Raw genomic sequence first — 14748 nt, 5'->3', positions numbered from 1 at the left:
CCACCCAGCATAAGATCAAGTTCACAGCGCGATCTCGGCCGGGAGTGGGTTTTACATCCACTTCCGGCCACCCCAACATCAGGCACACCCCAGGGGTAAAATTCAGGCCGTTAATATTCTCTTTCTTTCTTAAACCACTTATTCATTTCCAGATCACTGCAGGGTAGCATCTTTGCTTTGACTAAAAAGGTTAATGTTAAAATAATGTAAAAGTGTTTATTTAAAAGGATTCAACTTACTGTTCCCATTATAAGAACACATGAGGACACAAAGCAGCAAACTTGGATTTTTTTGCGTACCATTTGATTACATCAGCAGTTATACTGAGATTAATTTTATTTGTGAATAGCCTAGTTCCTGTATTATAGAGACACTGGGCAGAATTTTCCGGCCCCTCACGCCGGTGGGATTTTCCAGTTCCGGCATAGTCAACAGGCTTTTGAGCGGCTGGCCGTATTTTCTGACTCCGTAAAATTCCGCCCAGTAATTGGGCTTGGGTGAAGAAGGTCAATGAATTGAACATTTAGTTGTAATTTTTTTATTGCTATTTCATAATACAAATTATGTACATTTGAATAAATTATACATACAGTTTATTCCTAGAAAAATGTATCACGTTGGGATAATCATGAAACAAATCTGCAGAAAATATCCTGCTTACATGGCTTACAGGAGACCACCTCAGTAGATTCTGAAAGCTCATCTCCATAATTTTCTATGTTCTCTACTTATAAAAAGGACTGGTGATATGTAAGGAAAACTGAATGTGTAATACTAGTTGGTCCCTTTGTGAGGCGGGGGAATAAACAACAGAAATTGCCACTTTGGTTTCAAACATACAACTCTAATAAGTAACAACAGATCTGTCCAGTCTCTGACATTTTTAAAAATAGATACTATTTTAATGTATTTTATTTTAAAAATGAGTCAAGATTTATGGGTTTATTGCCTGTCTCGGTCTTTTTGATTATAATTTTCTCTCCTAATATTTCCTTGTAATGGCTGTTCTGCTGTGGATTTGTTGACTGTCATGGAGATTTTGTATACTATTGAAACATTGATGAATTTCCCAACATTTTTTATTTTGAGTGCCTAAAACACAATGTATGGGTGGAAAGACAAACACTTCTGATGTGCTTAACAATGCAGCTCAACATTTTAAATAAAATCTATCACTTTGAATCTTCCTTTCTTTGTATCCTATTGAGAAGACTTCTGCATTATAAAATGTTCACCATAATGTGGTGCTAGAAATTTGTGCTTTCACAAGCTACCTGATGCCAGGTTTTATCAAGTTTGTCAGCACTTTCTTGAATATACTTTTTTGCTGCTGTTATTTGAAATATGCTGTAACTATTCATTTAAAATATTTATATTCGTAAGTACTAAGGAAAAAAGTAGCTTTGGTTAAAACCTAACATATTCTTATGGGATTTCAGTTGCATTAATTTAGGGGTGACAATTTACTTAGATGCAGCAGGCCAATAAAAGTGGAAATATCATCCTTTATCATATCTAGCCAATCTCATATCAGAGATAAAATTTATGCATTTTAAGTGCACAATGCATTTTATAATAATTTGCTTCAGCATTAGATTTATATAGTAATAAACTTGATGCAATCATATATGAACACAAAAGGAATTTTAAAAATATAAATCAAAAATTAGATGCTTTGATTGCTGTTTCGAATGTGTTTAGAAATTTTCAACAGGATAGATTTAAGTAAATGGCTGGTTTGCAGCCTCTTAAGCTTACCCTTGCTGCAATAATTAATTGATCATTCTCTTACAATCAGCAAACTCACTAGTGGGCCCCAGAACCAACCCTATTACTTAAGTCATTTGTGCAGTTTAGGCCCCTACATTGTCTCAGACTCTGCTTTACGCTGGGAAATGCCGCTAGAAAGCAAGTCATAGTTCATAAATCTTTTAGGGAGATGTGTAGGAACAGGTCAGGTTGTTTGGCAAGTCAAAATGTTTAGTTTGTCAGCATGTTTCTGCTTAATTTTCATGTTTATTGCACCACAGGTGAATAGGCATCAGTCTGTATTTTCGGTACCCTAAAACTAACTTGTCAAATTGTTCCTGATCTTTTAGAATTGTCCCTTAATAAGATGTCTTCCAAGAACAGAATAACACAAAGCATAATAGTCAGGATCCTGAATAAGAGTTAAGAAGCTTGAATACAGAACCTCTTTTCAGAGTTTCACTATTGTCTTCTGCCTCATTGGTCCGAAAACTTGTAGTAAGCACTAACAAATAACATATTCTGGGCCCACAAACAATACTTTATGGTATTTATGCCAAGAGACTGACTACAAATTTGGACATTTGGGTAAAATAGCAGGATTAGCTAGCGGTGTATTTTGTGTGCACTCTAGAACGTCCATACACAAGGCTTCTACAGCATCCATCCTTTCGATATGCACAAGTCTGGTCAGGAGATCAGGAATGCTGTAACCTGCTGTGCTTATACGGTCGAAGAGTTGCATCCCATCTGTCATTCCACCTATTTCATCCCTCTTCAGCCCAAAACTCTCCGCCAGATGACGCCATGTTTTTACAATAGCTTTATCTGTGCTATAGGTAGAGCTCAACATTCTGCTGGTTTTCTCGAGGCAGTCAAAAGGCAGTTCTGTAGGGCTGAGCCCTGAAAATATGGATTATAGTAATTTATTAAAAATAAATCACTTCTACAATAAAAGTTTCAGAATAGCTAAGAGACTTGCAGGAATAAAGTATTGTTCTGCCACTCCCTCCTAAATCTAGAAATGCAATTTACTAGTATTTTAAGATTTGCAAAAGTAGTCTGGGATCACCTAAAATTGTTAGAAGTGATCCACAGAATTAAATAAAACTACCCAGGAGCTATATTCCTATGTATTTATATAGTATCTGAGATTTTCAGCAATCAAAGCTCTCCATTTCTAAATACCGCACGTAATGAATGTTCTGAATTGTAGTGAATACCAATAATAGGTTTGGATTTCTCAGCAGTGAGCTATATTTGAACAGGTGACCAATATGGCATCCACCATTTTGCCCATATGCATTTACCCAGATATGAATTTTTACAAATTTTGAGGAAAAATGAAATGCCATTTTTCTTGAATCATAAATCCCAAATATAGGAGAGGATCTTTTTTAACTGATTAAAAGTAATTACTGATAGACATTTGGCAACATAATGAACCATTTAAAATAAATTCAGTGCGTTTCCTACATCTAATTATGTTAGAACTCATGATTATAACTAATTATTTTTCCCAATAACCTGTTAACATAAACTCAAATCAGTTGCCCCTACAAGTAAATTTTATTAAAGTCAGGATGCTTTATAATTTTTGATATTTTTCTCAACTTGTAGCAATGTAGTTTAAGGAAAATCCACAAAATTGAAAATAACTAATGGACTACTTTTTGCAAAGTTTTACAAACAGTAGATTCCTGGTGCATTACCTTCTGTGAAACTGCACACTCTCTTGCACAATTCAAGTATCTTTTCCCTTCGTGTCTGTATCTGGAACATTAACAAAACTCATTTTCAGTTTAAAAATAAACAAGTTAAGAATCAAATGTAGAGTGTGTCTCTATATGAATGTACTATTAACCTTTGGGAGGTGTATTAAAAAGCACATTAGTGTGAATATTGTATCACATGAGTTTATAATGCATTGGTAGTCACACATTCAGTCCTTTGTAGAAGCTTATTTGCTATGCTGGAGTAAAAATGCAGAAAAGTCAACCAAATGCATTTACAGCACCTGAGCAATTAAGAATATGGGATTCTTTACTCTGAAGAAAGAGACTCATTGAAAATATCCGAGATACTTCAGAGAATACGTTAATTAAACCCCAATAATACATTTGAGATTATCACAAGCCACAGAACCAGAGGGCATTGCTTCAAGTTTTGAAGAGGAAATGTGTGCAAGCAATTTACATTTAACTCATTGTGCAGACGGTGGTGTTAATGTGGTCCTTAAGTCATGAAAGGTGCAATAAAAGTGCAAGTATTTTTACCTTATGGCCTGAATTTTCCCCCTGTTGTGGGGGGGGGAAGTTGATGGGCGGGTGCGTGCGGGCGTGCTTCCGATCGGCGCCCCTGATCGGAGGCGTGGTGCCATTTTACGTGGGCAGGCCAATTAAGGCCCACCCAGCGTGACGTCTGCACAGAAGCGCTATGCACTCCCTGTGCGGGCGGAGGAATGCCTAAAATCGAGAGTGTGCTCTTTCGCGCATGCGCACGAAAGAGCACACTCATCTCCCTGAGGCTTAGTGCTGCCTCAGGGAGATCGCCTCTACTTTCAAAAATGTTAAAAATAGAGAAAAAAAAAATCCCTTACATGTCCCCTCATGTGACGATATCACATGAGTTGGGACATGTTCATAATTTCCAAAAAAACTTTATTAAAATTTTTAAAACCCTACATGAAACCTTATCCCACCTGTGGATGAGATTTCATGTTTTTTCTACTTCCCACTGGGGCTCCTGGCCTGCCTGCCAACCTTAGGTTGGACGGGCAGGTCCACTAATTACTTTAATTGCTCTGTCAATGGCCTCAGTTGGCCATTGACAGATCGGCGGCATGCAGCTGATTTTGCTGCGCCCCCGCATTCCTGAAAATTTGAATGGTCTGCAATGGGGAGTTCTGCCCGACATCACCGCACTTCATTTTATTCGTTGACGAGCAGGCCCCGCCCCCGCTTGCCAATGGTAAAATCGAGCCCTATGAGTGGATTTCTGGACTGCAGGGCTGGTGCTGCAGTAGTTATGCCACTGCCCTATTTCACACACCTAAATAATCAATCTTTAATTGGTGCATGTTTTTAGCATATGTTTATAAATGGCCTCAAAAAAATCAGGCTATGTCCTACCTTGTGTTTAGCTGGTCTTGACATTCTGACAAAATATCTCAAAATCATTTAACACAATGAATTGCTTCTGTTGTGCAATAACTATGATTAATTTGGCAAATAAACGAGCCATACTGTGCCAGCAATTTCCTACAAACCAAAACGAGATGACTAACTGGTTAATAATTGTTTTTTTCACGGTACTGATTGATGTTGCTAAGGTTATCAAGAGGGCAATCACCACAAGAATTGCAGCACATCAGGCCTATCAACATTTTTTGAAACAACTAGGTTTTAGCGATGAAAATTCAGCTTTGCCATGTTGTCCATATCCTGAGACGAAGCATATGTGAGGAAAGGTCAAACTTCCAATTCTGCTCCAAATAATGACTTAAGGTCTTTAGAGCCCACCTGAATTGACAGAAAGGACATTGGATTTAATATGTCATCTGAAGGGCAACACTTCTGACTGTATCAATATTGTGGTGGACTCGAGTGAGACTGATAAGGAACCCATAAATGACGCCAACCATTCTTCCAATGGAAGCAAACTGATAGTAAATTCTTATTCCTAAGTATCATGGAACTAATAGTTTGACAGGAATTACCCTCTCTTACACTAACAAAATATGGAATCACAACATAATATAATAGGGTACAGCAGCATAATGGTTATATTGCTAAACTAGTAATTCAGAGGCTGAACTAATGGCCCAATTGAATGTGAGTTCAAATCCCACCATAGATATTTGAGAATTTCAATTCAGTTTAAAAAAATTGGAAATAAAAATCCTTTTAGTATCAGTAAAAGATGAAGCTGTTATAAAAATTAACTGGTTCAGTAATGTCCTCCAGGGAAGGGAACCTACTACTTTGACCCAGCCTAGCCTACATATGACTCAAATTCCAAATCAATGTGGTTGATTCTAAGGGGCATTGCAGGCTGGATTTTTTTATCCAGATCCGTGGAGACACTGCGAACCTTTAAAAATGGTGGGTGTCCCCATTTCCCACAAATTCCATTTTCGTTGCTCGGGAAAAGGGGGCGGTGCGTGATTCACACATAAGGGAAACCAAGCTCAGTCGGGCCATTTAAACTCAGTACTGAGTTCTAACAGGCTCATTTTCACTGAAATCATAATGTGGGAATCACAAATTTTTGGAGTAGATGTAAATGCTCATTAAGGGCGGATAATCCCTGTAGAACGGTCAAGCTGTGAAGTTATTTAAATCCTACTCTCTAAATTAAAAAAAAAACAGCCTGCCTGTGTCAGTGGGAGTTGAAAAAAAAATCTGTTCTAGTAGTTATAATTGCTGTTTGTTGACATTTCCCTAAGGGCTATTATTATATCATTATGAATGTTTTAATAAATGCTTGGCTGTTCTCCACACCTACAATTATCTCAGCAGGAGGTTCTACATTCACAGTTTGATTAAGAGCTTAAAAAGTTTATTAAATGATTAGTTGGCTTTAATGTGGGATTATGAATAGAAGTTTGTTTTTAAAAGGGATATTACTTGAGGGGATTTAAAAGTTTTGACTGGGCTTTTATGAATGGGAGTGTTTTTTTAATTATAGTAAAGGCTGTATTGGTATTCAGACCTTTATTTCATTTCATCTCAACATATCTCCTGAGGTCATGCCATGGTGGATACTAGGTGAGTTGGCATGGAGGGTGTAAGGACAAAGAGTGGTGGATGGGGACATAGGTTGGCATGAGATGGCATGGACTGGCAGGAGTTGGTATTAAGTTGACATGGAGGCTATAAGGGGTCATGGGAATGGTTGGAAGGGGCATGGGGCATAAGTTGGCATATGGACATGGAAGTGACATGGGGAGTGGATGGGGATGATGGGGTGTAAGGGGTGACGGTTTGTAGACCTAAAGTTTAAGGAAACAACTGGGACAAAATCCCTGAGAATCCAGAGATCCCACCTTGGAACTCAACAGTCCTTATGGCCGCCTCTGATCTGCGTCAAGATGCAGTAGTCCTAACTCCATCCCGCACCCCCCATCCTTTTGAAAATCAGGCATTTGTTGCCTGTAATTTCCCACCTCAAGCTACCCATCTCAGGAGTGAAAATCTGGCGCAAAAAGTCACTAATTTGTATCAAATCACTACCACCAAGAATGCAGCAGTTCAAGAAGAGAACTTATCATGACTGTCTCGTGGAACACCTTCGGTCTGTCCGCAAGCATGACCCAGACCTCCCTGTCACTTGCCATTTCAACACACCGCCCTGCTGTCACGCCCACATGTCCGTCCTTGGCTTGCTGCAATGTTCCAGTGAAGCTCAACGCACTGGAGGAACAGCACCTCATCTTCCGATTAGGCACTTTACAGCCTTCCAGACTTAACATTGAGTTCAACAACTTTAGATCATGAACTCTCTCCTCCAGCCCCACCCCCTTTCCGACCCCCTTTTTTCTAATTATTATTATATTTTTAAAATATATTTTTCTTTTCCCACCTATTTCTATTATTATTTTAAAATTTATTTCCATCCGTTGTTTTATCTCCACCTTTTAGCCTATTTCGATTCCTTCCCCCCACTCCACCCCCACTAGGGCCATCTGTCACTTGCTCATCCTGCTTTCTACCCTTAATGTCACCATTAGCACATCCCTTAGATAATATCACCACTGTCAACACCCCTTTGTCCTTTTGTCTATGACATCTTTGGCAATCTCTTCTTTGCCTCCACCTATCACTGGCCCTCTATCCAGCTCTACCTGTCCCACCCCCCTCAGCCGGCTTATATTTCACCTCATTTCCATTTCTCTTCAGTTCTGACGAAGTGTCATATGGACTCGAAATGTTAATTGTCTTCAGCTCCACAGATGCTGTCAGACCTGCTGAGTTTTTCCAACTATTTTTGTTTTTGTTTCAGATTTCCAGCATCCGCAGTATTTTGCTTTTATCTTAGTGAATTTGTCACCTTGGTTCCCCCCTTGGTGTAAATTTTGGGGTAGAGCCCCCACTCCAGAGGATTCCCTTGCAGCCATTTAATGCTCTGTTAATTGACTCAGGGTGAGGTTTCTGCCCCCACCTGGGGAGGAAGTCCCACCTCTCTTGTCCCAGTAATGCCACCTTGAGGGGTGGCCATTGCAGGAACTGCATCCAGTCTCCAAGGAAATCTTCCCTGGAGCCGGACGGGGAGATAAGTGGGTGAGGGGGGCTTTCAGCGGGCTAGGTTAGCAGGCCCTGGCGAAGGGTGTGGGAGTGGTGGGGTGCCAGGGCACAGAAGACCCTGGGAGGGGAGGCCACCAATAGACCAAGGGGGTCTGTATAGGAGGTTACCCACGTCCCTCCACCACCCCCTTGCCTGTCAGCATCCCAAGCTGCGGGGGATGCTGGGCTTCCTACTTGGCACCAGGCCTCTCACTTAGCAATGGACTCCGCCCAACTTAGGAAAAGTTGTGGCAGTGTGGGAAAAGGTCCTCAATTATCCCACAGGTGCTGATGCCTTCCCTGCTACTCAAAGCTGCAGTGGGGATGGGGCAGTGAGGTATGCGCTAGGAATGACGACCATAGCAGTATGCCAATTTTACACCCCCACCTTCCTTCCAACCTCACTCCGGGAGACGGTAAAATTTTGCCCCTTGATACCAGGTGTTATACTGGCATCAGTCATGGTAGTTTTCATCCCACGCTGCTAAATGGATATAAAGAACTTCCATTTATAAAGCACCATTCACAACCTCAGCATGTTATAATGTGCTTCCTATCCAATGAGGTAGTCACTGTTGTTGTGGAGGTAAATGTGGCAGCCAATTTGCAAACAGCAAACAGTAATGTCCCATGAACAGCAAAAGCAATAAATAGTGGTGTTGGTTGAAGGATAAACATTGTTCAGGATACCAGGAAAACTCCTTGCCCTTTTTCAAATAAAGCTGTGGAATATTTTATGGCTATCAGAATCGGCAGACAGAGCTTTGGTGTATAGTAATGTTCTTAGGAAATAGGGATGGTTTAAGTAAGATATGTTTGTATTGGTGGGTGTTAGGATTGGGTTGTGGCTTTAAAGTTTAAGTTTGATTTGTATTTCTGCATCTGCGTGTTAAGAAAAGGTCAAATAGAGCTTTAGTTTCACTTTAAAAGGTGCCTGCATTTCTAATGAGAGTTTTACGACTGTTGCAGCTAAGTAAAGCAAACACAAGAGTAGAGAAACTAGGCTATTGCCTAGCACTAGGGGTCCAGGGAGGCAGGTCCCGCCCACAGACACACACAGAAGAAACTAGAAACAGCACTTTGATTTGGAAGCTGTTTGAGTTCAGTTGGTTTTGACAACAGCTGCCAGGAGAGACTGGAGCAAGGGAACATATATCCAGCCCCAAGCTAAAGAAAAGACCCCAAAATCCAGGGGGAGTGGAACAGGAGAAAGTCTTAAGCAGACCTTCTAGTCAAAAGCAGGACAGAAACCTGGAAAAGGCCCTGTTCAGTAAAGTTAAGAGTGAGGGGCAGAAAGAAAGGCTCCAAGCTTCAGATTTAAAGAGTCAAAATCTGCAGTAAGCAGATTTAAAGTGAGAACAGCTTGTGAGAGGCCAGAAGGTCCAAAAAAACAACTGAAGTCTGTATCTCTTTGCTAGGGGCATCTGAAGCAGTGGTGCACTGTTGACAGCTGAGTCGGTGAGACAGAGTGTGTGGAAAATAGCTTGAATGCATGTGGTGACCCAAGGAAGAGGAACATCGGAAGGAGAGTTCGAAGCCCTGGAGGTGAACCATTGCGGAAGGCATTTGAGAGAAAGTGTCGGTGTGGGAGAAGATTCCAAAGTGAGTTCTTGGAGAGTAGAGATTGGAAACCCTCGTGTGAAATACGGAGTGCAGTGAGACTGGTTGACAACCATCTGGTGGGAGCTGAGGGGAGATCCATAGCATCTGTTTAGGGTGGCATCTATCACTTGGTTTCAGAGTGTAGTGTGTCTGACCACATGTCACCAAAGGTTTACGTGGACTGTGTACCTACTGTGGACATTAAAATATATGATAGCTTTTGTAACTTGTGTTATCCTTACAAATCTGTAAAGGTATACTTATGGGTAAAAGAGTAATGCAATATAGTTCATCTTTTCTTGTTTAATAAGTGTTTTATGCTTTTGTTAAAAGTTCATTAGCTGACTCCGGCCACTCTGCTCAGTAGCCCCTCTCCACGTATCTGAATAAACAATGTTAGGATCTATCAAGCTAGGTTCCACCCTGGGATCAGGTTTGTCCAGTGGTAAATTCAGCTGGGGATCATAACAATGTATTGTCTGACAAACATTAATTAAGCTTGCATCTTTCTGGGGCCAGAAATAGTAATAGGAACAAATGCTATCTTATAGTTGATGAGTTATTGTAAGCCAGTTGGTCTGCCTGTGCAGTGACTCCTTCAATTCCTGTACCTGTTCAAATGCATATCTCTAGAGCAATGCATAATATTCCCAGATCCCACCTATTTCATTTCATATAGAAAGCCTTACCCCAGTTGCTTTATTGTTTGCTGATTTATCTCTCGTTAAAGGAACAAGTGATAGGAGGCATAAATCAGACATTCCCCGCTTGTCTAAGGCAGCCTCTTCGTCGCTGTCCATACTCCGACTCAAAAGTTGTTCATTTTCTGAGGAAGCATCATTTTCACTGGAAAAGAAAACACATTGCTAACAGGAAATATTGTGCAAAATAAATAATTTACATCAAGATTTACCTATGCACTGAAAAATATTCTTTAATCTGTATCTCCATGTAGAAGTCAAACACACTTAAGGGTAATCAGCTAAATCTTTTAAGCAATCTTGGTATTTACTCTGCTTAAATATGTCAAGTGATCTTTTCTCATCCTTGACTGATGTTGTTACTTCAATGTATGACTAAAGAAATATTAAAAGTCTCAGAGAGTTCTGAATGAATTCCACCTCTCTCGTTTTTGGAATCGCCCATATTGTGCCTTATTCATAATGAAAATACTAAGAGATGTTTAACAGGTACAGGGGGTATAATGCAGCACTGGTGTTTCCCGTGCATCATGGGTCACTGGCAATGATACTGGGTGGGTGCTACATACACCTGTGCACAAATGAACTGATCTCTCTGAATAATGGGAGCTCAGAATACTTGCACAACTTATTTTGTGAGAACCTTAGGTATATCTCATGATGTGCCAGAAGCACAGGTCGCACTGTTTGGGTACCAGCTGCCATTAAAGGGCTGCTGGTGATCATTATACACTAATGCTTTTCTGCTTTCTGAGTAGAGGCACTGGGGAAAGTTGTAGAATGAAGATGTGTACAATGGTATCTTGGACTGTATTGTACACCTGCCAAATGTTTCTGTCTGACAGAAAAGGCTGATTTTATATTTAGAAAACAAAGTATGTGTCATTATAGCTTGGAGTTTTTTTTCTAAGTATTTAAAATGCAATCCCACAATTGTGAATCAACATGAATTCAGGTTGATATGCAACAAAAATGGTTTTCTACTACTTTCAAGCACTTTCTTAATGGTAACATCTAGTATTAAATTCACATTGGTTTGCTAGATTTGTGTGCTTATTGTTAATATTATAACCCTTAGGCTAACAAAAAATATGCAAATCACAGAAATCAGTGCAAATTGACTTACTTTTTCTCAGTCTTAGGTGGAACTGCCTTCAATTTATTATCGAATTCATCTTTCTCAGAGAATATTACAACATTTTCTGTCAAAAAATAAAGCAGAAGCTGATGCACGATCTAAAAGATAACTAACATGAATGTAAATGATTAAACAATGAGGGAGCAGTGTTTCTGCTTTGGGGGCAATCGGCAATCTGGGCACTAATTACACCCAATATTATGCTAGTTTTGAGAAGTGGTTCTTTTGCTCAAACACATTTTTTGAGATCACCAAAATTAAAGTCTGCCATGAATCAATGTAATTGGGCAATGTTTTAAAATGTAATTTTAAAAAAGTATGCTATAAGAAATATTCCTTGATGTATTTAGGAGTGCTAACTTGATGCAGTTTGATTAATACAGCTGAAAAGTAAGTATTTTTAATTAGAGCATCTAGACCACCACTCCTGAATAACCTGATTTTAAATAACTGAAAATGACCAGCATCAGCAGTGGTGAGAGCAGGAGCCTATACAGGGTTAAAAAGGAGTAGCAACTCGAGGCCCCAGACTGGCAGCAGTGGCAAGAGTGGAAGTCGAAATACAAAGGAGCAGTGATCCGAAGCCCCAGAGCAGCAGTGGCAGCAAGAGTCAGGAGCAAACGTAAGGACATAAATTAACTTGGCAGAGGAATGGGAAACAGCAAGTAGCATTAGGAAAGATAAACGAGGTGCACAAAGGATTAGGAGAAACAGATAGCACTAAGGAAGAGTAAAGTATTAGGTGCAGTCAAGGGAGGAGGTAATGCAATAAGGTCTAAACTGGACCTGCAGTACATGTAAGTGAATGTGCCATGCATGTAAATAAGGCTGGTGGCTGCAGATGCAGATAGTCACATGGAAATATGATGCCTTGGTGATAACGAAGACCTGACTCAAAAAAAGGCAAGACTGAATATTAATTATTCCTGGATACCAGGGGTTGCATCTTCCGGTCGGCAAGTGGGGGACGGTGGGGTTCCTTGAGTCAGGAGTGCGCTCTTTTGCGCTCAGAAAAAATTTAATAAAGAAAAAAACATTTAAGACATGTCCCCTCACGCGATAGTCACATGAGCTGGGACATGTCAATGAACTTTAATGAAAAACATTATTTAATTAATAAACCCTTCATGAAACCTCATCCCACCCGTGGATGAGGTTCCATGAAAAATGCAAAGGCCGCCTGGGCTCTTCGCCTACCCGCCAATCTTAAGGTTGGACAGGCAGCTTTCTCAATAGGTTTAATTAGTTAATTAATGGCCTCAACAGGCCTTTGACAGTTCGGCGGGCACGCAGCCGAGTTAGTTGCGCGCCTGCCGTACTGAAAATCTAAATGATGCGCGGTAACGTCGGGAGGCACGCCCAACATCACCCTGCGTCATTTTACGCCTCGGTGAGCAGGCCCCGCCCCTGTTCACCGGGCCGAAAATTGTCCCTTATGTTTCTGGCCCATTGACGAAGGAGGCATTGCTGGATCTGGTTCTGGGGAATGAGGTGAGTCAAGTATCAACAGGGGAACATTTGGGGCATTGATCATAGTATCAAAGTTTAGATTAGCTATGGAAAAGTACAAGGAGCAATCTAAAGTTAAAACATTCGATTATAAGAGGATCATTTCAATGGATGAGAAGAGATCTGCTCCAAGTAAACTGGAATCAAAGATTGGAAGGCAAAATGGAACAATGTTCTACCCTTATAGAGAAGGTCATTCAGGTACTGTCAAGTTACAATCCCACAAAGAGGAATGGTAAGGCAAGCAAAGCCAGAGCTCTCAGGATGATGCAAAATAGTAAGATGAAGAAGGCAAAGGGGGCAAATGACATATGTCATCAGGAGGAGAGTTCAAAACCCTGGAGGTGAACCCTTGCGTAAGGCGTCAGAGAGAAAGCGTCGGTTTGGGAGAAAATTCCAAGGCTAGGTCTTGGACAGTGGACATTGGAAACCCTTGTGTGAAAGACAGAGTGCAGTGAGACCGGTTGGTTCACGGTGTGACAAGTGTCTGGAGGGGAGTTGAGGAGAGACCCATATCATCTGGTTGAGGTGGCATCTGTCATTTGGTTTCAGAGTGTGGTATGTCTGACCACAGGGTGCCATAGATTTACATGGACTGTACTTACTGTGAACATTAGAGTGGGTAAAGGAGTATTATAATATAGTTCATCTTTTCTAGTTAAATAAATGTTTTATTCTTTTGTTAAAAGTTCATCAGCTGATTTCTGTCACTGTTCAGTAGCTACATTCTATGTATCTAAACAAACAAATTAAAAGTTAGGATCTATCAAGCTGGGTTCCACTCTGGGATCAGGCCTGACTAGGGGTAACCTCACCTGGGATCATAACAACAGTCTTTTTCAAAAAGGGGAGAATAATAATCTCAGCAACTACAGACCAGTAAGTATAACCTCAGTGTTGGAAGCATAGATTTACTGACAGCAACATCTGGATTTTTGCATTTAACTGTGCATGTAAAGACCGGAAGTCACTGTCAGTTTCAAAGGAGTAATGATGGCAAATGCTGTCATTGCCTTACTACTACCGCAATATTTGAGCTGATAAGTATGAGATTTATATTTTGGGAGAAAAAAAAGCCTGGAATGGAAGTATACACTTACAGAAAATCCCTGCAAAGTGTAGCTGAGTGCAAAGCCTTGGGGTTCGGCAATATTAAAATTTTCTCAATATAATACATCAAAAAATACTGTCCTCATGTTTCAACGTACTGCGCCACTGACTGAAAGGATGCAAGTTTGCATTCAGGATGTGACACATGGGAGTTCCTGACCTCAACCTTAACATTGTCGGGGATACTAAAAGGCTGCAGGCAACAAAGGAAAATTAAAGGGTCAATTACTCCCATACACATCCTAGTGACTTGTAAGTTAGAGAACTGAATCACAGGTCTCCAACCTGCGCTGTCAGTTGAGAAACATGAATGGCTATCTGGTGCGAGGAAATGCCATAAAAGAAAGTAACAAAATAATATAGAAGAAAAACATAAGGGGTAATTCTTTAAAACACAACACTTGTACTGATGTGAATTGGTGCTTAATTTCAAGAAGTGGAAAACTCAGCAATGTCAGGGTATTACAGATATTGCAAGAGCAAAAATATAAATGAAAAGTTTACCATTAGGAGATGTGTTGTCAGAAACTTGTCTGGGAAATCAACACCATCTAAAACTTCTTTGAAGTCTCAAAGTCAGATTTATTTTTACTTATTGTAACTCCATGCTTGTTAAATCCATTGGCTATTAAGTTGTGAAATAAATGCATATATT

The 14748-nt window shown here is 40.2% G+C and overlaps 1 protein-coding gene across 2 annotated transcripts in view; it reads right to left on the bottom strand.

Annotated features, from left to right (window-relative positions):
- Positions 1-522: 522 nt before the first annotated feature.
- edar (ectodysplasin A receptor) overlaps positions 523-14748 on the bottom strand; it is a 100051-nt gene continuing 85825 nt past the window's right edge. For both annotated transcript variants that reach the window (XM_078545554.1, XM_078545555.1), the window contains exons 9-12: positions 11463-11538; positions 10325-10481; positions 3462-3522; positions 523-2652 (exon numbers count right to left, since the gene is read on the bottom strand). In XM_078545554.1, coding sequence (XP_078401680.1) covers positions 2318-2652; positions 3462-3522; positions 10325-10481; positions 11463-11538 — 629 coding nt within the window. In that variant the 3' untranslated portion in view covers positions 523-2317. The remainder of the gene's footprint in view (positions 2653-3461; positions 3523-10324; positions 10482-11462; positions 11539-14748) is intronic.

Source organism: Cetorhinus maximus, chromosome 7 (genome assembly GCF_964194155.1).
Source record: "Cetorhinus maximus chromosome 7, sCetMax3.hap1.1, whole genome shotgun sequence".
NCBI lineage: Eukaryota > Metazoa > Chordata > Chondrichthyes > Lamniformes > Cetorhinidae > Cetorhinus > Cetorhinus maximus.
This window is presented reverse-complemented; position numbering and strand designations above follow the sequence as displayed.